The sequence below is a fragment of the Ascaphus truei genome, chromosome 11 (assembly GCF_040206685.1).
Source record: "Ascaphus truei isolate aAscTru1 chromosome 11, aAscTru1.hap1, whole genome shotgun sequence".
NCBI lineage: Eukaryota > Metazoa > Chordata > Amphibia > Anura > Ascaphidae > Ascaphus > Ascaphus truei.
In genome coordinates this window covers 39,380,870-39,408,348 of record NC_134493.1, presented here as the reverse complement: position 1 = coordinate 39,408,348, position 27,479 = coordinate 39,380,870, and the positions used below count along the sequence as shown (strand labels likewise).

The 27,479-nt window shown below is 42.0% G+C and overlaps 1 protein-coding gene and 1 long non-coding RNA gene across 2 annotated transcripts; both read right to left on the bottom strand.

The window, feature by feature from the left end:
* Positions 1 to 10,841: 10,841 nt before the first annotated feature.
* On the bottom strand, positions 10,842 to 12,276 carry LOC142462870 (uncharacterized). The gene is made up of 2 exons (XM_075565085.1): positions 12,203 to 12,276; positions 10,842 to 11,839 (listed from the first exon to the last, which is right to left on the bottom strand). The coding sequence occupies exons 1-2, from the start codon at positions 12,249 to 12,251 to the stop codon at positions 10,842 to 10,844; spliced, it is 1,047 nt and encodes a 348-aa protein (XP_075421200.1). The 5' UTR covers positions 12,252 to 12,276.
* Positions 12,277 to 15,997: 3,721 nt separating this feature from the next.
* Positions 15,998 to 21,251, bottom strand: LOC142462980 (uncharacterized). The gene is made up of 3 exons (XR_012787320.1): positions 20,896 to 21,251; positions 20,453 to 20,564; positions 15,998 to 16,081 (listed from the first exon to the last, which is right to left on the bottom strand). It is a non-coding gene; the product is annotated as an uncharacterized LOC142462980 (long non-coding RNA).
* Positions 21,252 to 27,479: the final 6,228 nt, after the last annotated feature.

Sequence of the window (27,479 nt, the reverse complement as noted above, 5' to 3'; positions counted from 1 at the left end):
TTCCGGAAGAACGAGCGGAACCTCCACCCTACTGCTCTTAATACAATCTATGTATATGTATAAAACGGAAATAGCCGTGTTAGTCCAGTTGCGATAGTGCAGAATAAATGAGTTCTTCAGTATCAGGTGATACCTTTTTTATTTGGACTAACAATTTTTGTCAAAGGACAAGCTTGCGAGAGTTCTCCTCTGGTTGGTGGCCCTCAGGGACTGGAGTTGGCTCCCCTTGCAGAAGAGTATAAAGTCACCCAGTGAATGTTCTAACGCAGAATAGTAAACTAAGGGATGAAATAGAAGCTGAAATGGAAAAATGGAAATTGCTTCAGAGATCTATAGGCAAGTTTGCAATCCAGGTGCATGTGGGATGACTTCTGAGTGTATACTGTATCTGGCGTTTAATGGATTTTACCTTTCTGGGTAATATACGGTTTGGTGAACGATCCATAGATATATTCCTGCTTCCCCGGTGTCATTTTGTCGAATTTGGAGTCCAAGCCTTTGACTCTGTGAGATACAGAAATAAACCTAATAAATAAGAAACCTAATACATTGTATTCAGTGCCTGGTACCCTATCCCGTTAATGCACATTGTGGAACACATGTAATAGAACGTCACTGGTTGCCATAGTGATCATTTAAGTTTATTGCAGAGCCCAGCTGAGCTTTCCATCTATTATGATTACATGCAACAGGATGTGGGACTACAACTCTCCATAATTCTGCATCACAATGTGTCTCATTAATAAAAGTGTGAGTGATCAGGTTGCCTATCTTTTATACACTGTGTTAAAGCTGCAGTTCAAGCTGTCGTTTAAACCAATTTTTCCCCATTCAATATGTGCGTCAATACAATCTACATACTGACACGTGATTAGCTAAGTTGCTGATCGACCAGTTCTCCTGTAATCGACCTCTGAAATTCGGCTGGGGGTTCACTAAATGCATCTTGGGCAATCTTCAGCTGCACTGACAGCCAAAGTTCTGTGAGGAAGATCATGTGACCAGGCAGGCACTAGATTCAATTGGTTCACTGCTAGAGAGGGCAGGGCTCAAAAAGGTGATGCTGTTTCAGAAGGGGAAGGGGATGTGACTGTGTAAATGGTTGCTATAGGAACAGAAATGCTGGTTACATTAGAATACATAAAAACATTGTTTTTTTTAAAGGCTACAAGTATTTTCTCACAGTACAGAACTTATTTATTAAAAAAAACACATCACGAATGTAAGGGAAGGAATGGGGGCTGGGGAAGGGGGAGGGGACCCTCGCTACTGCTTTGGAAGATAGATAAGAGTGATGGTGCTACAATCAGGGGTGATATAGATATAGAATGACACAAGAAAAAGAACCCCAAGGAGAGCACTCGTCCACTCAAGATCACAGAGACACTAGTGCAGGGGGGCGCAAACTTTTTTCCCTGCGCCCCCCTGCCGGCTGTCCCCTCACTCCCGCGCCCCCCCCAACCCCAACTTACCCACGCTCCGGCGTAATGACGTCACGTTGCCATAGCAACGTGACGTCACATGACCTCGCAGCGTCATTTTGACGCCGCGTTGCAATGGCGACGCAGGGAGGAAGCCGCCGGAGCCACGGTAAGTTAGGTTTACAGAGGCCCTGCAGCTCCCCCGGCACTTAATTTAAGTGCCTTTGGGAAGCGCGTGGGGCCTCTGTAAACCCCGCGCCCCCCGTCGGCAGTCTCGCGCCCCCCCTGGGGGTCGCGCCCCACAGTTTGCGCACCGCTGCACTAGTGGATGAACAATAATGTATGTAGTGGGTGAGGAGTGAATTAATTAAAACACTTTATTAAGGAGTAAATAACTCAAATAAAATAAATTGGAGCGCTCAAGAATCAGGATAGTATGATTCAAGTGAGGCCAATAGATCAGCGAAGTTAAAAATGAATCAGATGCCGCAATGGTGATTACCAATAGGCTATCCTCGTAGGAAAGAGGGTAGTGTTAGTACAATGACTGTGGTAATATTTAAGTACTGTGTATATCCTATGTCCCACCTGAAAAGAGTATACGGTAGCCACTCAGTATGGTATAGTCATGACACTCATAGTCTAGATAAATATGTAACACCATAAAGCAGTGTTTAACCTCCAGGCTATAGGGCATTGAGTAAAATCTCTAGTGGGTCTATGATTAGTACTCACTTAGACCTAGATTGAAAATATGTCTATATAGGGCTAGTCTTTAACCCATGTACAAACAGCTGTGTAGATAGGGTAAGCACAGTTCTCATATGTATGCTAAACCTTGCAACTCCTAGGTGGTAAGGGAAAGACAACAAAAACGTCTATATATGGGATAAAAAAGGGATTAAATGCCTGGGCCATATTATTAGCGAAGAGAAACAGGACTTTATGTCTTATCAGGAAGTGGCTACTATGTATGATCTCCCTGAGAACCAAATATACTCATATATTCAACTGTTAAACTATGGCAGAAGCCTCCACGACTATAAAAGACATATTTTGAAACACAACGCCTTTGACAGCTACGTTATGCAAGATAGGACCCACAAACACTCCTTAGCAGAAATGTATAAATTAACCAGAGACAAGGAAATGGAGAAAAATAACAGCAAACATTTAAAAGCCTGGCAACAAGATTTTAAGGAAGTGCAGACAATGGAAGATTTGGTGGTGGGATATACTAGAATTCGTAAAATAATAGTCTCTGAAAGCTGGAGAGAGATGCAATTCAAAATAATGCATAGAGCATACATTCCTTTCATGAGAAAGGTGAAAAATGTAGAAGTAGACACCACAAAATGTCCCAAATGTAGACCAGAGAGGGCTAATCTCAAACACTGCTTCTGGGATTGTGAGAAGATCTCGATGTTTTGGGATCAGATATTAAAATTTATCAAGACAGTGACAAAGGTGGACTGGGGAAAACACCCGCTACCCATGTTATTTGCCAACACGGAACCATGGCAAATTAGGATAAATAGGAATAACAAAGCACTCCTTCCAACAGAGATGATCCTCCTAACTGCTAGGAAGGCTATCATGATGAAATGGCTGGAACCAGAAGCCCCAAGCATGGAATTAATTAAATCCCTACTAATCAAGCTCATTACCATAGATAAAATTAATAAAGACCAGAGAGGAAATAATCCAGGGAATAAATTCCGAAACAAATGGGACCTAATCATAGCATCCTTCCCAACAAAGGACCAGACTAAGGGCCTCATGCAGTAAGCGTTGATAAGGGAAATATGGCCATGTTATAGCCAAAATTGGGTTTGAGATTCAGTAAGCGCCGATAAGTGCTTCATATCGCCAGGTTTCGGAGCCGATAATTTGGTTATGGCCAGTCGCCTGCCGATAAGCCTGTTTTCGACACTGATCGCCACTTTTTTAAATCGGCTGGATTCAACAAAAAAAAACAGCTTATCGGGGCTGATCGGCACTACGAAATTGAGATGTTATGGCCGATTTCTCCCGCCAACTAAAGTTGGCAGTTTGGACGGGAGAACGATCGCTAAGGCTGCCGGAACGGCACTTAGAAAAAAAACATCTTCTGTACATCAATGGAAGTCAATGGAGCGGGGACGTATAACAGTATAGTACTGTTTACGTTTCATTGCTCACAATACAAGGGGGATTTGCATTACAGTGTGGGGGCATTCCCTGCATTGTGTCACAGCTGATGTGTCTTATTTGCATAACATTCGACTTTTACATGTTTTCAGCATTTGCGGGTCACATTACTCATCATGTGATGATGTGGCAAGGGAAAATACTATACTACACTCTTAAAGGAGAACCTCAAATCATATCACACATTTTACTCAACTCAGCGACAATTATTTACATGATGTCACACATGTCACACATGTCACTCATACACAGTATATTCATCTTCCTTTACATTACACAATGCTTGTAATGTGACACGCATCTTTAAACGTTCATGTACATCTGTCTTCTCATGTTTACATATACTTTTGGGTCCTCCCTATTTTCATGACGTCACTTATTGGACGCTCAATCACATTGCATGTTTACATTGTAACCGTTGCATTACAAGCACTTCAACCTAACTTATACACACATGTACAGTAATTCATCATTGGGACACCTTGTAAACTCATTCTATACCAACTATCCTCCTTACACAAATGCATGCATATGCACACGACTATTCATTGTTGCCAACATGTCACAATAACATGGATAATTACACATGTTACACAAAACTTTTCCCACGTCAATCTCAGCCTTTTTGTCTCATTACATGACTGACTCTTGCGTTCACAAGTGTTACATGCATTGCACATGCAACTATTTATTTGCAAGCAATCTTTGTACAAAGCTTCACGTCACATCATTGCCAAATATCATCATTCCCTGCAGAATACACACAACAAATACTTAGAACAACAAGTGCACACAGCTTGCCACAGAAGTACTTTATTATGTTAATGTAACACCTTGCATTTTACTATGTCACCTGACATCATCACATACCTATTTAAAGGACGCACATTACCTGCTCATTCACAGCTACTCATTTCAAAATGTTGCGAATGTTTAGGAGACGCAGGAACATTCTTTTCTATGACATGCTTGCTGATCAAGAGAATGATATAGGGCAAGGTAGGGACACACCGAGGGACAGTGACAGTGACGCGGATACGACAGGGACAGGGAGAGGGACAGGCCGAGGGACAGGTAGAGGGACAGGAGATCAGAGGAGAAGACAGAGGAGACAACTTGTGCCTCGTCCGCGTCTGTACAGGGAGAGAACCCTGTTAGATGGGATGAGTGAGGAGGAGATTGTAAGTCGCTATCGTTTGAGTTCAGCAGCAATCTTAGCTCTTTATGAGGAGATAAGGGGGGATTTAGATTTTTTCACAGCCAGAGGTCGTGCAGTCCCTGGGCTTGTTAAAATGCTGTGCTCATTACATTATCTTGCTTCCGCGTCATACCAGACAACTGTGGGCATAGTGGGCGGGGTCTCGCAATCTACATTCTCGCGGGCCTTGACCCAGTTTCTCTATGCACTCAATAGACGCGCTAGGAATTATATTCATTTTCCTACAGAGGCGACAGAGTGGCTGGAAGTCAGGACTGGCTTTTATAATATAGCAGGGATACCATCTGTGCTGGGTGCAATCGATTGCACACATGTTGCTTTGATTGCACCTAGTCAGAGTGAGCATGTGTACCGCAATCGGAAGCACTACCATTCACTCAATGTACAGGTGGTATGTGATGCCACGATGAGGATAATGCATGTGGTACCCAAGTTCCCTGGTTCCAGTCACGATTCCTCTATCCTGAGGAACTCTTCAGTCTTCCATGCGTTCGAAGAGGGACATTTTGAACCTGGTTGGCTGCTGGGTGAGTACATATTTACATGTTCTAACACAAAACACATGTTGATTTAGGAATGTTGGCATTGTACAATTTGATCACTAATGTCAGCTTATGTGTGCTCCATTCATTATAGGTGACTCAGGATACGGAATTAGGCCGTGGCTCTTGACTCCGGTGCTAAACCCTCAAACTGAAGCAGAGGACAGGTACAATGCAGCCCATATATCTACAAGATCTGTTATAGAGAGGACATTTGGCCTACTCAAGACCAGGTTTAGGTGTCTGGACAGAACTGGTGGGGCTCTTCTATACAAGCCTCAAAAAGTGTCTGATATTATCCTTGCCTGTTGCATTTTGCACAATGTTGCACTCAGGCACAATGTACAGTCAGACCTAGCTGAGGCTTTGGTAGACGAGCATCCCACCCATGTAGCTGCTGAAAATGAACAAACAGCCAGTGGTGGCCAGACACGACAGAATCTCATCAATTCATTTTTTTCTTGTAAGTACAAACTCATATGTTCCTAGTACTACTTTTATAGTTTAATTATGTTATATTAACAATAATGTTTCTTTATATAACCTTCTGTTAGGACACAGATGAATATGGGTTGCACACCTTTCTTTTCTCTGCTGTGTGCACAAAGGGATGTGGCACCGGTATGTTATTGTTGCACAGGTTATATAATCCCTCTTCAATTGTACTTTAGTTGTGTGTATGTGAATACAACTTGGGTAACAAAGCAATAATATTTTAGCATTGTGTTATTCCTTATGCTAAGACAAAACACATATTATGCCCATAATCATTCATGCTTCTAGTATGCTTACATACAATGTTATTGGTGCAGTGTAACATGTACATCCATATGATGTGTACACCAGGCTGATTTACATTTTGAATGTCATGAAATATACATGGTGTTGTACATTTAACACCAAATACACACTTTGCTGTGTTGTTTACGGTACTGAAGATGGCATGTCAATGTTTGCAATTTATATATTGTTCCTTTGCATTATAGGTATATCTCCAGTATGACTGATCATGGTATGTATATTTGCTGACATCTCTCATAAGATGTGGCTACCTCAATCTTCCTATAATTATTGGAACTAAAAACCCAACATATTGGTTTAAACACAAATGTTACATATATGTACTTTCTGTATCATGTATATGCATTTAGCTACTCTTGAGCTTTCATGTGCATTGTATTACAAAATGATTACTCACATTTCATCACATTTTATGTATGTTTCCTTATAATTTCCATTAATGTAATATAGAGGTGGTTGGAGAAAAGGGGATAACTGTACTTATTTGTTTACTTACGGGAGCACATTCATCACTAGCATAGACACACTTTTTAAGACAACTGTTTGTGTCTCTATCAATTGGTGTAGGATCCATGTATAACACCGACAAATGATAACACCAGCTTTATTATGGTAGCTTATATCATCATATTGACTATACTATGTATTTCTAAACGATTAATAAACACAGTAAACTATAGTTAGTTAGGTTAATGAAATATACACAGAAACGTACTTCATAACATGATGGTGATGTCATATTCAGAACATCATGCATTGGAGGGGACCATAACATCTGGCCAGTAACATTATTTGCTACAGTCCCAAACCATTTTATCTACATACCCATGTAACAAGAGATTTTAAAAATAAATGGCTACTTGGTTGTAAGTGTCCTTTACATTGGGAGAAGGAGTGGCTCACTGAGTAAAGACACACACTGGCACTGATAGTTTGAAGCAGGGGAGTCTGGTTCAATTCCCGGTGTGGGCTCCTTGTGACCTTGGCCAAGTCACTTTATCTCCCTGTGCCTCATGCGGCAAAAAAACATTTGTACGTTCCACGGGCCAGGGACCTCAGGCTGAAACATGTGTCTGTAAATCGCTGCGTACAACTAGCAGCCCTATACATGAACATGCTCATATTATTATTATTATTGTTACATAGTTTCGACAGTCATACGTTCCATTACATATTAGAATACACAAATGTGTTAGCAGAGTGGGAATGGTTGTTATATATAAAACACACCATGTCATAAAATGTTAGTAGTCATTAAAGAACACTCAATAAAAATTCATGAGGCACTCTTTTGCAACATCATTATGTTAATTAAGTGCTTATGCAATATAGGCATAAGGGTATCACATTTTTAATTGTTTGTTAATAAGCGCTGCAAGCAATATAAAATTAGTTCCATATGTAGTATAGTAGTCGGTGGCTCCTCCTCACAATCATCTCATATAAAGGTAGACTCTTCTGAAATCATACATTGATCCGATTGTATCTTCCCCGACATCTCTGAAATACAGCAAACACATGATGGTCAAAGATGGCACCTTACTAGATATGCATCCGTGACAACGCGTTACGCAGCTCTATATGATTGTGTAGATACACACGTCAGTCACTTATATGTTAGAAGTAAAACTGTTCATCAGTATGTAATGTTTCTTTAAATTTGTAGCAGGCATAACTATGTATAAGAAGTGAACGTTGCCTGTATACTGAAAGATGTGCGCGCACATCTTTGTGTGCGCACGCACTTCACGCTTGGCTCCACTAACTGTTAGCGCATGCGCAAAACAAAGCGTACGTTGTGCGTTCAATACATGTTGAAAATACCAGTAAACATAACATCTTTATTTCAAATACAATGAAGACGAAACTACATTCGTTCTAAACGAGTACATCTGTATTCTTTTTAAACAGACGTGTTTGAACAGAAAGCACGGCCGATAACACAATGCGCAAATGCAATACGTGTGACGTCATGTTAAGCCAGCGTGAAACGCACGCTAACACTCCTCCCACTCAATTAACATTCGGCTAACGCCCAGGGTACGCCTACAAACACTGAGCCGCACGCATCACACACTGCAGTTACCGTTACTATAACAAAACATGACAGCCAATAGGCTTTGAGGCGCGCACGTCGCTTGGGGGCGGGACTTACATCACTAATCCTTTTTAAGGACGCCTTGGCCCATGACAAGGGTCCCACGTCATACGTGGTGGACCCGGTTTTCAATGTTGTAGATGTTGCATGATAACAAAACAGGTATGTGTTAGAGTAATGGTAAAATGTTGCTAATATGTTTAAAGGGATAGGAAAGTACGTATATTTATTCCGTCAGCAATGTGTACTACTCTTTCAGGTCCTACTATATTGTATTAGGAAACAATTTGTTTGTGATCGCTACATGTTATGCAGTCTGCAATGTTACGCTGTATCCACGCATTGAAAGTGAAAATGGTGGTTACAAAAAAAAAAAAAATTTAAACGCAGAGTCAACGCATAACGATTGTTATATTTACCATTCTTCTAGAATTAACTCTTCGCCTGGCTGCAACTGGTCGCTCCAGAAATGCAAGCCATTTTCATCCACGCTTAACCCAACCGCTGAATCCAGTATGGCACATATCTCCTCCAGGATGCGCTCATAGGAATCGCCACTGCTTTCTTCAAATAATTGGTCGGGAGGTAGGTTCATTTCTTCCGGTTCCCATTCCAATGCAATTTCAGCTGAAAGGCTTGGTACATAATCATAGTACTTTTGTTCTTGTACAATGTGGGTTTCAGGAATGGAGGCTGCAGATATTGCAGCACGTATCGATTCAAACGGATCAGTAGTAGCGGATACATTGCTATTGCCATTAGGAATAAATATGCCTTTCACGACAATATAAGTGCCGTCTTTCAGGAGAAATTGTTTTTCCGGGGCAATCTTCCAGAAACCATAGGTGTGTTGTAGCTTATCCTGGTCACGTTCAAAAAAGTCATTACTTGATAAAGTGAATCTTATTGAGGAATTAAAATTCCGTGCATGCTTACGGTCTTGGTAATAAGGATATTTTGCTCGAATGAAATCATCGATTTGGCGTGTGCTTGCTTTCTGTCCGCGACTGTTCAAGATGGCTTCACAGATCATGTACTTATACCCTAAAAGGGGATTAATATTGTTAACGAATTCATCAGCCATGTCTGAGTAGCACAAAAGCTGTGTGCAGGTCTGTGTTATTTGCTCATCAAAATGAATGTGCTGAATGGCTAACAAACTCCTGTTTTTCCTTGTCAAGGTCAACAAAAGTAACTACTTTGACTCCTTATTTCAAACGCCAATTGGATTTGTTTGTCTAATTGGGTTAACAGTTATGGTTCGTGATATGGGACTGTGGGAGAAACATTTCTCCTTCTTTTATCTCGTTTGTGAAAAACATCCCTAGACTGTGAATGCGTTCACATAGTGTTTTTTTGAAAACTAACAAAGACCAGTGTGTGAAAATATTTCTTAGCCAGGCATATCAGTAAAAACACACCTGCAAAAAGAAATGTTTTTTCCCCGCTTACATTTCTGTGTGTATGTGAAAGTCTGGTTAACTCCCTGTCTGCATGAGTTTAAATACGTGTGTATATATATATATATATATATATATATATATATATATATATATATATATATATAAATATATCTCTTATAAAAATATATATATATTTATATATAATATTTTTTTTTTTTTTATATTGCAGGAGTACACACAACATTGATGGCATTAAGTATACCTTGTATGAAACCTATTTAAATGGTGAGAAACATGATTGAATTAAGTAATAAACATTTGTTTAAGCACAATACTGTTAGAGTCTCATACTTAGGATATTTCTCAAACATTAGGCCTGTATTATTAAAATAGTGTTTTCACAAGGAAGCATGAAGTGTATTAGTTTGTGTATACCAGTTTATATAGTACTATATATATATATATATATATATATATATATATATATATATATATATATATATATATATATATATACACACATATACATATATATATACACACATATACATATATATATACACACATATACATATATATATACACACATATACATATATATATACACACATATACATATATATATACACACTCACACACTCACACTCACACTCACTCAGTGTGTGTGTGTGTGTGTGTGTGTGTGTATATATATATTATTATACATTCTGAGATGTTATAGAAACGAACACACAACTGATTAAAGGACAAAATTACAATGGCCAAGCAAGGCAAAGGTAAGTAATAATTTACACATAATCCTGCTGTACACGTACAAGAAAGATGTTTGCACTTACTTAGGTGTTTTAATAATTGCATGTGACTAATATGCATATGCAATTCTTACATCAATTAACACACCCAAATGCAATGTTTTGCTGCAAAGTCAATGGCAGCTTCTCTAAACTTAGCAACTGGCTCCTGGTGGACCATTACTGAACAGACGATTACAACATAAATATTTATAACACAATTAATTATGAGTGTTAACATTTCCAAAACTTCACGTGTACAAGAACATAGTTGAAAGTTTGGAAACAACACAGTCTTCAGCATACATACAATAGTAATTAGATAATCTGAAGTCAACAAAACAAGGCCAAAGACATATTTTCTGAATTATAACATTTATTTTTTTTGTTCCTTTTGCGAGCGAGTAACAGGCCTGCTTGTTGTCTCTTGAATTTTCCTTTTTCTTTTGCCACCAACTTTAGGCACAACAGAGCCACTTTGAGTGGCCTCTGGCACTTCACGGGCAGGGCTTGTGGCCAGTGACTGTTCACCTACGGGGCTTGTGGCCAGTGACTCACCTACAGGGCTTGTGGCCAGTGACTCACCTACAGGGCTTTTGGGCAGTGATTCACCTACAGGGCTTTTGGGCAGCGATTCACCTACAGGGCTTTTGGGCAGCGATTCACCTACAGGGCTTTTGGGCAGCGACTCACCTACAGGGCTTTTGGGTAGTGACTGTTCACGGACAGGGCTTGTGCCCAGTGACACATGTGAGCAAGTTGGTAGACACTGCACAAGTGATGGTTGGTCTGTTTCATGTGTGTCTTGTTTTGTTTTTGTCGCCTCCTTTGTAGGTGTCTGCTGCTGAATTTGTACAGATGGCAGCGGTAGGATGTCATCAGGAACCTGCACAGCAATGTCTGCTACTTGACCGGTAACATTTGGGCCTGGTGAATGAATATCAGATGAATGTGGTGAAAACTGACCTGCATGAACAGATCCTGGCTGGGAGGTGTTGAATTGTGGTACATTAGTCATTCTCCAGTAATTAGCTTGTGTTTGCTGAACAACTAATGCTTCGAATGAGGTGTTGATTTTTTGCAACTGTTTAGGCACTTCAATGAAGACTCTGTGGAGATGTGCCAATTGTGATACTGTTTCTTCCTGCAGTCCAATCATCCTTTCCAGCACTGTCATCATGTCTGAATGGCGACGATTTTCTGCGTCCACTATTTTTCCCTCTGAAGCTACAATTGCATCGTATGTGGAAGTTGATGGACGATTTGGCGGTACAACAGTTTCTATTGGCACCTCTTCATGGTCACATGATTGTATTTCAGTCTCTTCTGTGGCGTCATCCTCATCATACTCATCATCCTCATCACCATGATGTTCTAAAAAGAAATGTACACATTATTAAATGGCATGTTAATGTATGCTGTGTTACTATGTAATTGTACTGTGTCCTAAGTAACACCTAACATGTTAGCATACGTTTTATAACCTCATTAAAAACTACCTTGACTTACGAATAATGTTTGGACTCAGTATGAAATATGAATGAATGAAAAGTTGCTCTAAACTCAGAAGTCCTACATGATAATTAACATCACTAACACAATACATGTTGCCTTACACTTAATTTTCACTGACACTAAGTAATCCTATTTAAAGAAGATGTGCAAAACAAATAATGCACATGACAACATAACATATAGAAGAGCACATATTATATGGGCAGCAAATGATACACTCACCTTCTAGTAGTGTTGAGCTGGCTGACCCAGGTGAAGACACTTGTTCCATCTCAGGTGACACATGTCCTCCAGGGGCAACTATATATAACAATAACATAAGTTTTACATTTACATGTGTAAATATTGAACAAACACTTATTGTATGTTCTGTATTTATGATTAACTAACAACATCAGTTCCTTAACCGAAAATGTGTGTGAAAGTGAACATAAATAGTTGTAATAACACTGTACATGCCTGTGTACTTAGAATTTTTGAGTTCCCTAACATACAACATACTATGTTTCTGCAGTAATGCGTGAGGATAAATAGATTAAATGAGTACATAAAAATCATATGTTGTGTAGTGATATCAGTATCATAATGTACATAACTATCATGAGATGACCATTCACAATGGTTATCATGAAGGTGGTCATATTGCAAAAAGTGTTGTTTTTGGTAGAGGATATGTGTGGTACATTAATCGAAGATGTGGCACACCTGAATGTGGCTGTGACTCAACAAGACAACACATGCAGTGTGTGATAATGTGTCTTTCATAGTAGTTCAACTATAGATATGAGTGAACTAATGTGTGACGTACGCTTTGATAAGTAATGAGTTGTTGGGGCATTTAGTAGCTAGAGTTAAGCTTTCAAATGAGTGTGATTAACTTCAGTTGTGCTATTCAGGTTGTAAGAAAGGTATTCCCTTCCCCAAAAAGCCTAATCAGCCACACCTTTCAATGACTTGAAACAGGTGCAAATGGTGTGAACTAAGTTGACCGTGAAATGAGGCTGTAATTAGTGTGTGTGCTGAACCCCACCCCCTCTGTTGAAGTGTATGCTGTGATGAGATATTAATTGCAGCTGCTTTAACACAATGGTAGATGAGCTAAGTAGTCATCTGCAGTGTTTAAGTTATGAAAACAATGACATAACATATGATACGTGTGCCTCATTATGCTGTCTGTATATGACATAAAGCAAAAATGGACCTTTTCATAAGCAACTATAGATGTGTTAGTGCCAGTGATGTTTGTAGGCCGTTACATGCAATTTCTTTGATGCATGCTTAAAATAGGCAGTAATGTCATGTTTGTCGGAGTAAAATCAATAAAATACACAATAATATGATACATATTTCTGTTCTGTACCTGTAGCTACTAATAATTTCTCATGAACATGTGTTACACATGTGTACTACCCTGTTGTTCCCCATCTTCGCCCACCATCAATTGCTTCCACTGCAGCTATGCATTTTGGGAATTCACATGTAAATGAGCACGCAATGGCACGTGCTATATTAGTTACTGCTTTTAGTAGGACTACTACATATATGTCTATTTTGAGATATATATATACAGAATCAGACATATACATATATAGATGCAGGTATGCTTATATTGTGAAGACAGTATAAAAAGCAGTGTAAATATGCAAAATAAGTGTAAGCAACGACACGCCTAGTACAGTAATATTTATCACCTGCTGGAAATTGTGACGGATAAATTCCAATGTCACGGTCACCAGCCAAGCCTTCCACGACGACGGTAAGTAATTTTGGCCGAAGCAGCTCCTCCAATGGAGTCAATATGAGACGTTGTGGTGTGGGCCCACCTCCAGTGCCAGTAGCATGCACGCGTTGGTCTTGTATTTTCTTTTTCAATTTGGACCTAATATCATCAAATCTTTTCCGACAATGATACTTGTCCCTGACACTATTCCCACAGGCATTGACACCAATGACTATTGTGTCCCACATTTCTTTTTTGCTTGCTGCACTTGTCCGCCCTTGAAAAACATATAAAAGATATGAGGTAAATTAATAATAATATAAGCACCAGTTTCCTACACTGCTAGCTGTTCCAAGAGATAGCAAACATGCTGTTTTATGTGTAATATGTGCAGCACATGAGCATTCACTACTAAACCTATACATGTAAGCAAGGTTGCATTCATATTGTATGCAGTTCTGGCAAATTGACCGCCTGTGTTTATTTGTCCTTGTAAGGCATGATAAAAAGCTGTGTTTCCACACTAATGAACATAGAAAGATATTGTGTACCCATATTTGCATATGAACAAAACTCAGATGACCTAGGATCACATGTATTTGAATAATAAATGTAAAGTTACACTTACCTACTAAATGTCCATAGAGACTGTCATAGTGCTCCAGAATGCCAGTGACAAGAGCCCTATTTTCCTGGTCATTGAAGCGAGGATTACGTGGCTTCTCCACACGTTTTTTCCGAGCAGGTTTAGGGTCAGAGCTTGGCTGGTGCTGACTGGACTCTCCTTCTTCCAATGGAAGAGCCTCCAAAAGCTGGCCACCAGCAAGCACGCCACCACCAGACACCCCATCAGCAACTGCGCCACCAGCAGCACTCCCAGCACCAGCACTCCCACTCCTAGCACCAGCACTCACACTCCTAGCACCAGCACTCACACTCCTAGCACCAGCACTCACACTCCTAGCACCAGCACTCCCAGCACCAGCACTCCCACTCACAGCAACAGCACTCCCACTCCCAGCACCAGCACTCCCACTCACAGCAACAGCACTCCCACTCCCAACAACAGCACTCCCACTCCCAACAACAGCACTCCCACTCCCAGCAACACCACTCGCAGCACCAGCACTCCCACTCCCAACAACAGCACTCCCACTCCCAGCAACACCACTCGGTGCACCAGCAACATCACTCCCCTGAACAGAACGTTCACTCCGACGCGTACTCGCACGAGTAGCACTCCCACTCCCACCAGCATCACTCTTCCCACGCTTTGCGGGCATACTTCCAGCACTCACAAAAAACAGACAAGAAATGTACAGGCAATCACACGACCCACTTCCACATATAAAACAAGACAAAGATGTAAACAAAACAACAAAGGACAAAGCTCACCCAATACACAACAAGTCTCTCAGTCAATATGCAAATCTTCAATCGTCCAGCTCTGTGCGTCTCTCTCTCTCTCTCACTCCCAACAACACAGAGAATGATTAGCAGTACACGTTGCCTTTAAATATGGCGCGCAATCAAAAACATGCTTGTTTCGCCTGATTCAGCAAGATTTGTGATTGTGCAACCTAACAGCACCCCGCCACGCACGCCGATACACCTGTGTGTGATCGGCTCATCATCGTGAGAGTGGGCGGATTTGTTTTCTGGTTGATTTTGAATGTATTCGGCACTTACTGCATACGGAGAGGGAAAAACGCCAATAACATGACTAATCGATAAGCTTGCCGATTTCACATAATCGTCGCTTACTGCATGAGGCCCTAAATTCCTAGAGAAACAAAAAGAAGAGTGACACCCCCGAAATTAGACCCCCCCTCAAAGAAATAAATAAAACAACTTCATTAAAATCCACTATTTAAAGACAAAGATTAAATTAAACACAGTAAATAGAAGATCCAAACAATGTTAACGCCTATTGTCGATTAGTTTAATAAGCGCTTCCATGTTTGAGGAAGTGTTCAGGGCTTCTAGGAGTCCGAGTTATAAAGTAAAAAGAAAAAATTAAGTGACACATACCAAGTTCCCAATGTATTGTTCTATAGCGGAAAACGATATCAAGTATATGCTGTTTCTCTCTATGTATCTTATGTGATATATATGTGTATCTGTGTATCTGTGTATATGTATTTATGTATGTGTGTACATATATGCATATAACGCGGCGGGAACACCAACACATGTATATATCTGTATGACTTGTAAATGTATATACCTGAATAAAAAAGATATATAAAATAAAAAATAAAAATAAAGTGTTTTAATTAATTCACTCCTCACCCACTACATACATTATTGTTCATCCACTAGTGTCTCTGTGATCTTGAGTGGACGAGTGCTCTCCTTGGGGTTCTTTTTCTTGTGTCGTTCTATTAAAAAAAAACACATGTAGGATATTGCTTGAACTGCAGCTTTAAGTAAAAAAAAACCCAACACAGCTTTTTCGGCTCAGTCATAATTAAAATCAATCACCATTGATTGCGAGATATTGGATAACTGTGCAGCGTTGCAGACGCTATTTCCAGAGTATATTTAGTATGCACAATAAAAACATGTTCTTGTTTTATGCTAACTGTACTGCTGCTTCTTTCACCTTGTTTCTTTTGTTCTTTTCTCAAAACATTTGTCAGCGTCATTTTTATAGTTAAAAAAAAGCCCGTAACACACCAAGGTTTTTTTTTTTTTTTTTTTTTTTTTAATATAATATCACAGACGGCATTTTCAGAGAAGTCTGGGATCTGCACTGTGTCCCGTGAGCCTGTCCTGGTTGAGTCATGTAAAAAAACTAGTCGCTCTAGTTATGGGGTTCCCTTCAACAACAGAATATAAAGGAGCAATCCATACAGTATCTTACATGTGTGTGTTTTTAGATAAACCAGTTCTGTAGTATTAAATAATACTATATTTTTTTTCTAATTCAACTCTTAATGCCATTTGAATGAGTTTTAATATACTGAGCATCCTTTGATTGCTATAACACTTTCCTGTTTGTGATCATTTGTTGCCAATATTCCCAGCAGTTTGAGCTGCAACTATAACACTAAATAATGTTACCTTAGTATTATAAGGATACATTGTAGCTGCTGAGTAACACTGACTGGAGGATTGATTGGAAACTGAAAGGCGGCCATTTAGTGAACCCTGGGAAGCAGGTTCTTTGCTGAGTGATCACGAGGGAACGAATTGATCGGCAGTTTAGGTAATTAATTCTCAATAAAGGTGCAATGAGATGCTCGGACTGTCTCTTTAATTATTATTAGGAAATGAAGTCAAGCAGCAGAATCAGCTAAGTATCACATCTCTTGTATCTTCCAGTCAGGGTAATTTATAATAGAATATCCATCAGAACGGCAACATTTTGTGGCAAGCAGGCATGGATGTTATTGCAAGCGTGGTGTGTCACTTTATGTAACTTTGTGGTACTGCCCCCTTTCCTTGATCTGTATTGAACCTTGGCAATTTTCTAGCAAACATCTTTAACCCAGGCTGTGCGGGAAACGCTGTGTAATGCGGCAGGCATAAGCTTATAGGGGTCCATGTTAAAATGGGTAAGAAACAGTAAGCAAGGCTGTGCTCATGTGCTTGTCATTACCCAGAATCCCAGGCTGCAGTGGAAGCAGACCTGTCCGGGACATGTGAATGCGCGCTCACAATCACAAGCGGTATGTTTTATTTGCTAGTAGACATCCCAACCCAACTGACTCACAATATATATAAAAAAAATGTTATCCTTTGAAACCCTGAAACCACCGAAGAGCTGCAAGGCAATCGCTGCAATGTGTCACCTTTACCATAACACTGGCACGCAGTAATTGCATGTCACTGCTATCTCTGTACCGCACACCTCGGTGGAACATGGGTGGGAACTGCTTGAGTTTTCGGTTGCAAAGAGGTGACTCATACCTGTACGCTGCTATTGTTCGGCTCTGTAAAGCTCACTGATCTGTTTTCAGTGGACCTACAGTACACGGTTAAGTGATTTGATTCTTATCTGCCGCGCCTGTGAAATCCCACAATACCAGAATTTAGAGAACGTGCTACACGCCCAGAACCTTTGGGCGTGGAAGGTTTATAGAAGGTGCAAGGTTTTTTGGTAACTCCACGCTCAATGGTTTCTCTTGTGTATATTGCGATACCTTGTATTGATCAACATGAGTTCGATATTTTATAGTTCATACATGAGCTTTTAAGACAAATCGTAATAAATCCACAAGACTAACCCAATCTCACTTTCATTCCAACCATTACACCGCGGATTAACTGTACACTTAGCGCTACTCTTACCTTGGTATTATACTGGCCGATTCTCCCTGTTTATTCTTACTTGAAACACGCTATCGTGTTTTTTCCCTGCACCACAGTAAGAAGTAAAATATAAAAATAGACAAGCACAACCACGGATCAATAAATGAATATTAAAAAAAAAAAAAGCCTACTTACTTATAGGATATAATGCACAATCCCTTCAGAAGGCGCGGTATGAAGATGTTATATGGAAGACACTAGCCATGTTGTCTTATACAGCTTATGTATAACAGGGAAAAGTTTCATTAACTAGGAGTCATTGAAATATCTAAATTCCATTCCTGATGACGCTAACACTAGCGAAACGCATAGGATTGACTGGTGCCAGTGTTTCTCAAGAGAGCGTGGTGATGTCAGTGGAGACGCCCGGCGGCCGCCGAATTCAGTGAGAGTGGAGAAGCAGGGTGGGAGCATTGTACATGTGGACGCTGTGTCACCTGTGACCCCGGGTCAGAACGGGACCTACAGTAGATATTTCAAAGACTTGTAGTTAATGGAACTTTTACCACTTACATATAAGGAGAACATGGATAGCGTCTTCCGTATATATATATACGTCTATACTGTGTCTCCACAAGTGATTGAGCGTTACATCCTACAGTATATGCAAGTCAGCATTATTTGCTTGTATTTAAAAAAAAAATATTATTTTATTGATCTGTGATTGTGCTTGTCTATTTTTTAAGTTAAACTTCTTAGGTGGCACTGGTACCTACAAAAATCTCATAGGGAAAAAAAGTCTACATGGGGACAAATATTGACACGGAAGTGAGGGACTGCGCATGTGCAGTCGCGGAAATGACATCATTGTAGTTTGTTGGCTGCCTGCTGGGAGTTGTAGTTCGGGGGCCGGATGTCAAGTGTCCAAAGGGAATCAGATGGGAGGGCCCGAGTAACTACAAGTCCCAGCAACCTCTGCTATATATGACAGGCACTGTACGTCAGTCTCAGAAGTAGTACACACACATACACACATTCCCAAGGAGTATAAATATAGAAGTGAAAATAGCAAACATTTTAGAAATGTACCATTTATAATAAATAAATAAAAGCAGGAGTCAAAAACATGTCAGGTGTGTAAACATATAACACATGAATTATATATAGATTAATATAATATAGTGTTCTAAGTCAAACGTCTTTGGGTTGTCAATTAAATTGTATTTTGATTTTTAGGATTTACACATATATGTATAAAATATATGTATCTTACTTTAGTTATCATAAGTCAATTATATCATGTATTCTAAGTGATAGTATGGAAATTTCAACACAAAAATAAATAAAATAAATGATACTCTCAAATCTCTTTCATTGAATTAAAAGATCACCATCACAAATACAATTTCTGTGACAAAGCAGTGACAAAAGACAAAGAAGTTTCACTTACAGTGCACATGCTCTGCACACATCAGTTTTTTTTTACTCCTAATGTGTCTGTATGTCCCCCAACATACCACTTAGATTGTAAACTCTTCGGTGCAGGGTCTCTTCTAGCCATAAATTGTCATTTACATGTTGCACTTAATCCCATTTTTAGTAATGTACATTATTTACATCCTATTGTAATGTTGCAAAGCTCTCCGTACATGGCTGCCGCTATATAAATAAGATTATACATACAAATGTGTTTTCTTATTTTTCTCTATCTAAACAAGGATCTCCTTTAGGGAAACAGAAGAGCCAAGAAACCATAGCTCTTATGGCCTGAGCACAACCCCAAATCTTTTATGGACGAGTCTATTTTACCAGGAGAGGTTAAGCGGGGCACAGTTATTCTTTTTGTCAAAGAATTTAAATATAATAATAAACAGATCTCCCTCGCTTTCCTCCCACGACTCCTTCATAGGCGCTTTCAGATCTTTTTTTTATATTAGGGCTGAAGTAAGTGAACATTCTTCTGTTCATGATACAAACATGATTATCACCCGCCCTAGAAAATTGGTTTCTATAAACATCAATCGCTGCTGAGTCAGCTCATGGAGGAATTTGGGGCTTTAACACAGCCCTACACACATTGCCTGTCCCCTTAGGGCAGGTCTGCACAACTCCAGTCCTCGAGGGCCGCAAACAGGCCAGGTTTTCAGGATATCCCTACTTCAGCACAGTATGACTGAGCCACTGATTGAGCCAGCTGTGCTGAAGTAGGAATATCCTGAAAACCTGACCTGTTTGGGGCCCTCGAGGACTGGAGTTGTGCAGACCTGCCTTAGGGCTTTCTCCCAACAAGATAAAACATCTCCAGTGCCGAATTCAGCAGGCCACGTTCATTTGGAAAAGGTCCTGTTTCCTGCCAGAAAATGATCATATCTGCTGGGCTGAATATTATGTCTGCATTGGGCAGTTCCATTAATCGGCAGGTTTAGCTAAATGCTTGAAGAAGTATACTTGGTATACGAAACGCGTCGCGAATTGTGTAACCAGCTTCTACTCACCTTGGTAGCTGGCATACACACAAGTGTATCTTTTCCGATCGCGAGTACCCAAACGTACAGGCATCCACAGACGGCTACGGGGGGCTTCATTCCCACCATGCGCACTTTGCCCCTAAAAGGTAAGTGATAATTAATGTATCATGTGGCCGCTTGCTCCCCATTCCCCCAGTGTCTGCCGGTCATCTTCCCCCCACCCCCAAACCTTCCGTCTGTGTCCCCCCACGAAACCTTCCGTCTGTGTCCCCCCCCGAAACCTTCCGTCTGTCCCCCCCCCGAAACCTTCCGTCTGCCCCCCCTCCCAAAAAATCTTCCGTCTGTCCCCCCCCCCGAAACGTTCCTCCTGTTGTGGGGCACGTGCATGCGTCGGCCGCTCCCTCACCCGTCCACCTGCTCGCTCCCTCACCCGTCCGGCCGCTCCCTCACCCGTCCAGCCGCTCACTCACCCATCCGGCCGCTCCCACGTGGATGTGAGGCGGGAGGCAGCGTGTTGTGGCCGCTCCCCCGCTATGTCCCGGGTGCTCGCTCCGCTCCCCCGCTGACTGTTGCGGCCGGGGTGTGAGCGTGGAGGCAATGTGGGAAGGGACACAGGGGGGGGGAAGGGTGTGTGTGAGAGTGTGTGAGTGTGTGTGTGTATGTGAGAGTGAGAGAGTGAGAGAGTGTGAGAGTGTGAGAGTGTGTGTGTCTGTGACCTTTGGCCCGTCACTCCGCCTCAGGCCAATGAGAGGTGTGCGGGGGCGGGCAGGCCAAGGGAGCCATCTCATGGCCTGAGGCGGAGTGACGGGCCAAAGGTCCAATGCGATTTCCCCTAGGGACAGGGAGACAAAGGACAAACAGACACGCATACAACGGTTTGAGAAATATATAGATAGATAAAAATGTGTTACCAGGAAGTAATACACTGCGAGTTCCCTCTTGTTTCCAAGTATGTCCTGGGCACAGAGTTATGATAACAATACATGGTTACATTAAAAGAACAGAGGTTACAGTCAGTTCACTGACATTTCATGGACAGATAGAGTTGGAAAATTGGGTACAGGGGATAAAAGGGCTGGTGGGTTTCAGATTGAAATAGAGAAGCTTTAACATCTCCAAACATCAGCGAACGGGTCACACCCTTTAGCTCCCACCCTTTAGCTGCCTTTCGACTGCGCCAAAGGCTGGGGCGAAGCAGATGTACTGTACACCTTTGCGATGGTGAAGAGAGGGGAAGCTTGTGAGTTGTGTATTGATCCTTGTTCTATAGGGGAGATATTGTCCATATGAGGGACCTCTGCGGAGGTGAAAAGTGGGTGCGCTTGTGAGCGTGCGTATTAACCCTGATTGCATATACAAGTCACGTGCTCACTTGTGTGCTGTTCGTGACAGTGGTATATTGAGACAGATTTAGGGGAGATATTAACTCATCTGAGGGACCTTTGCGAAGGTGAAGGGTGGGGCGTTTGCGAGCATGAGTATTAACCCTTGTCCTGTAGAGGAGATATTGTCCAGTTGGTGTCAGTGATGGGATATCACCCTGATGGTAGGGAAAAACAGTGCGAGGACAGGGGGATTCACTAATTCAGGCTGTCACTGAAGCCACAGAAAATCTCAAACAAACATGAACAGATCCAGCAGCTAAAGTCTCCAGTTAAAATAACAGTACATCTCACTTCTGTTACAGCGCTCGATGGAAGAAAATGATGAAAGTTTTCTAATGATATGCTGTACCAGCGGTGTGCAAAGTGGGCGGCATGGATTTTTTTGGGGTGGGGGCGGGGGGCGGTTGCAGAGGCCCCACGCTCTTCCCTGAGGCATTTAAATGAAATGCCGGGGATCCCGTGAGGCCTCTGCAACACACTTACTGTGGTTCAGACGCGTTGCTGCGACGCCATGGCCACGCAGCATCAAATGATGCCGCGGTGTCATGCGGAGTGACGTCACACTCCAGGGCAATGGGGTCACGTGACATCATGTGACCCAGCGGCGTCATTTGACGCCGCTAAACCAGGTAGGGGGGCGTGAGAGAGAGGGGGAGCAGGCAGGGGGGCGCAGCTTTAAACGTTTGTGCTCCCCTGTGCTACACAGTGTTCATAAAAACGAATCACAGGAGGAGATGTTCAGCTGTTTGTTTCCCAAACCTCATAGACATATAGAACTCAGACGAGCTTGTGACATTCCTATGGCCGGACAACTTGAGCTGGGAGAAGATGCTTGATCGAATCCTTTACAGCAGGGGTGATCAACTCCAGTCCTCAAACACCCCCCTAACAGGTCAGGTTTTCAGGATATCCCAGTCTTTGTGTGAGCCTCGGATTGGGCCACCTGTACGGAAGCAGGGACTGATTGCGCCACCTGTGCTGAAACAGGGATATCCTGAAAAACTGACCGGTTGGGTGGACTTGAGAACTGGAGTTGAGCAATCCTGCCCTACAGATTTTTACTGTGTAGTAGGGTCAACCCTCTTAGAAAAAGCCTGGGGCTGTTTGGGCAGCTAATAGTTCACTCGTGCTTAGAGCAGACAGAAGCACTAACAAGCCGCCGGGGCTGAAGAATTTATAAACAGGTAGCCTGACGGCCAGTTTGGTTGCTGTTCTGGACTGCAGAAGGACTCTGAGGACTAAAGTCTATTGCCCGCTTATTCTTTGTACTGCTGAGGAAAAGCCATGTTTTTTTGTTACTGAACTTTGGCTAAATAAAAACCTACAGTACCTTAATTTCTCCAAACCACAAGTCTCCTGACCTCTGCTGGCATCTCCTTCTGTACATACTGGATGAGAGTAGATAAGGATGTGAAACAGTTCTTCTGCATCTTGTCCAGAAAGTCAGGTAACCTCACGTGAGGTAAATCAAAAGGCACCACTGATTCCATTGCATATAACTGAAAAAAGGATAACTATGATCTAGTGCTTCCATTGAAAAATAGTGCACACAAGTGTATACACAAATTCTGGTGCTGGTAGATTATGCCACTAGGTACCCAGACCTTTGCTATTGAATATTACTGCTCTCATGCAGTTGCTGCTGAACTGGGAAAGATTTGCCAGAGTAGGGTTACCAGATGCAATGTTATCCGATTTGGGTATGAATTTCACTTCTAATCTGATGACAGAGTTAGCAAAAAACCTCTCAACGAAGGGAGTGGATCAGCGGGCACTGCTGGCAAAAATGATGAGGCTGGACTGCGCTAAAAAAAGCCTTTATTAAACCATGGGCAAAAAACAGATAAAAAGAAGGGAGTCCCTCCTAAGCGCTCAGGAGGGACTCCCTTCTTCTTATCTGTGCCCGCGGATCCACTCCCTTCATTGAGAGGTTTTTTGCTCGTTCATCCCAGGCAGCTTGGAGCACGCCGATCCGGACGGATTGGAGTAAGTCACTCCTTCATTATACATATACTTTTTCTCAAGCTACCCCAGGTGAGCAGCTATATATGCGGGATTTATATGCTTGAGGGGGTCCGTGGTTGGTTGAGAGACCACCTCGGTCAGCCCTCCGTTTACCGCTATGCTACTCCCATATTAGGGGTTAAGTCAGGAGACTGAGCTTGTGCCATTTCTTAACTCCTTGTCGCCCGGAATTGTACTGCAATTACTATATGGACTCTATATCCCTGGATTGTATACTCTGCAGCACAGGTGAAGTTGAGGGGGCTCATCCCTCCCAACATTTTTTCTGATGACAGAGTTATGTAAACTTCGAAAGATAACAGACTTCAGTATACTATCCAGAAACGGACAGGTGTGGCACTTTAATAAGACTGTGAAGTGAAATCTATACTCCACAAGATCATCAACGGTGATGGCCGGCATTGGTACAAGCCACTTCCCTATGTAATTTTCACAATTGATGAAGACCCACAAGCATCCACGGCATTCTCGCCTGTCGAGTTGCTATATGGGTGGCAACCTCGTGGAATCCTGGATCTCATTGAAGGGATATTTATTTACTTATAAAATGTGTTACCAGGAAGTAATACACTGAGTGTTACCTCTCATTTCCAAGTATGTCTTGGGCACAGGGTTATGATGGCAACTACATGGTTACATTAAAAGAACAGAGGTTAAACAGTCAATTTACAGACATTTCATGGACAGATAGAGTTGGGAAATTGGGTACAGGGGATTAAAGGGCTGGTGTGTTTCAGATTGAAATAGAGACGCTTTATCATCACCAAACATCAGCGAACAGGAGCAAACAGCTCACACCTTTTGGCTGCCCTTTGGCTGTGCCAAAGGCTGTCCGCCTTTTGGGAGACGCAGATGTAGACTGATATTAACCCTTAGCCCACTGGTTCTGTGCAGAGGGGAGCAGCTCTTGGGGGACCCTTTCAGGCATCGGCCTTTGGGGCGACACGGATGTAGAAGCAGAGACATGCCGTTCAGAGAATATAGTACAGTATGTGATACAGCTGAGGGAAAGCAGTTAAGCAAGTGGGGAAAATGTCACAAGACAACACGAAAGGAGCTCAGGAAACTCAGGAAAGCTATTATAACAGGCATGCCCACCCGGAGGCATTTCTGGTGTTACCAAGATCCAGGTCAATATCCCAGATAGACTGTGAGGGTCACAAGTATTTCCTGTGTACCGTATCAACCCATGGGTTGAACAGCAAGTGTTCCTTATCCATCCAGCTTAATCTGTCCAAAAGTTTGGCCCTGAAGCCAGATTAGTACATACAGTATAACATCACAGGGGATGATGGATAAAGGACTTTCCAGTGAACACCTGCATCAATTGAAACATAACATTGTAACAGATCCTGCTGTAATGGTCAGACTAAAGCCTAAGAGAATTCCTAAACACCTAAAAGCCACTGTACAGCAAGAGTTAAAAAACATGCTGAGACTGGGAGTGGGGGAGAAAAATCAGCAGTAAGTGGTGTAGACAAATACATCTCGTCCCATTAAAAGGATGGCAAAACATGATTTTTGGTCAGTTTCCGCCAGCTTAATGTTGTGTCTAAATTTGACGCCTTCCCAATGCCTCATATTGATGAGCTGGTACTAGGTAGACCACTTGGGTAGAGTTACATTTGTACGATAAAAGACAAGAGCCCCAAGGCTACAAACTGTAGGAGTTACATTCATCTCTAAAATAGATTTATCAAAAGGATACTGGCAAATTACAGTATCGCAAGAGTCCAGAGGGAAAGCCGCATTTGCTAAACCGCAGGGGCTATTTCCGATCATTAAGAAGCCATTTGGGCTACACAGAGCTCCAGCGATATTCCAAAGGCTGATTGACAAAGTGTTCCAGGGACACACAGTAAGTGTTCCAGTGACACACAGTAAGTGTTCCAGTGACACACAGTGAGTGTTCCAGTGACACACAGTAAGTGTTCCAGTGACACACAGTGAGTGTTCCAGTGACACACAGTAATTGTTCCAGTGACACACAGTAAGTGTTCCAGTGACACACAGTAAGTGTTCCAGAGACACACAGTAAGTGTTCCAGTGACACACAGTAAGTGTTCCAGTGACACACAGTAAGTGTTCCAGTGACACACAGTAAGTGTTCCAGTGACACACAGCAAGTGTTCCAGTGACACACCGCAAGTGTTCCAGTGACACACAGCAAGTGTTCCAGTGACACACAGCAAGTGTTCCAGTGACACACCGCAAGTGTTCCAGTGACACACAGCAAGTGTTCCAGTGACACACTGTAAGTGTTCCAGTGACACACAGCAAGTGTTCCAGTGACACACTGTAAGTGTTCCAGTGACACACAGTAAGTGTTCCAGTGACACACAGCAAGTGTTCCAGTGACACACAGTAAGTGTTCCAGTGACACACAGCAAGTGTTCCAGTGACACACAGCAAGTGTTCCAGTGACACACAGCAAGTGTTCCAGTGACACACAGCAAGTGTTCCAGTGACACACAGCAAGTGTTCCAGTGACACACAGCAAGTGTTCCAGTGACACACAGTAAGTGTTCCAGTGACACACAGTAAGTGTTCCAGTGACACACAGTAAGTGTTCCAGTGACACACAGTATGTGTTCCAGTGACACACAGTAAGTGTTCCAGTGACACACAGTAAGTGTTCCAGTGACACACAGTAAGTGTTCCAGTGACACACAGCAAGTGTTCCAGTGACACACTGTAAGTGTTCCACTGACACACAGTAAGCGTTCCAGTGACACGCAGTAAGGGTTCCAGTGACACACTGTAAGTGTTCCAGTGACACACAGTAAGCGTTCCAGTGACACACTGTAAGCGTTCCAGTGACACACTGTAAGCGTTCCAGAGACACACAGTAAGCGTTCCAGTGACACACAGCAAGTGTTCCAGTGACACACAGTAAGTGTTCCAGTGACACACAGCAAGTGTTCCAGTGACACACAGCAAGTGTTCCAGTGACACACCGCAAGTGTTCCAGTGACACACAGCAAGTGTTCCAGTGACACACTGTAAGTGTTCCAGTGACACACAGTAACTGTTCCAGTGACACACAGTAAGTGTTCCAGTGACACACAGTAACTGTTCCAGTGACACACAGTAAGTGTTCCAGTGACACACAGTAAGTGTTCCAGTGACACACAGTAAGTGTTCCAGAGATACAGAGTAAGTGTTTCAGAGACACACAGTACGTGTTCCAGTGACACACTGTAAGTGTTCCAGTTACCACACAGTAAGTGTGAGGAAGGCTCAAACGGGGCAAGCTAGCAAGAGTCACATTCTTTTATTTGAGTTCTGTAAACGTTTGGGCTGCGATAAAGGCTGCTCTGTGTATGTGTCTGCATCTACAACACAGCCCTGAACCCAACGCCTGTTACAGACACTCTAAAATGACCTGTGGGAATGTGATACTAAGCCAACTAATTTAATGATGGCGGACAATGTGCATGGTTCTATAGAGTCATGCTGCCCTCTAGTGCCGAGAAGAGAAGTGCGTCACAAAGATGATAAAACATTGAGGAATTCTTTTTTTTATCATCAATCAGTAAGATTCATACTTTATTTTTGTAAAAAGAGAGAATAATATTCAGCTATGCAAAAAATAAGGAAACACATTTGTATGTATGTATAATCCTATTTATATAGCGCCAGCC

Excerpts from the sequence above, each read along its gene's own strand:
- LOC142462870 (XM_075565085.1), bottom strand. The coding sequence starts at position 12,251 with ATGGAACAAGTGTCTTCACCTGGGTCAGCCAGCTCAACACTACTAGAA. Across the intron at positions 11,840-12,202 it reads CAGCTCAACACTACTAGAAG|AACATCATGGTGATGAGGAT; the intron begins GTGAGTGTATCA and ends ATTTCTTTTTAG.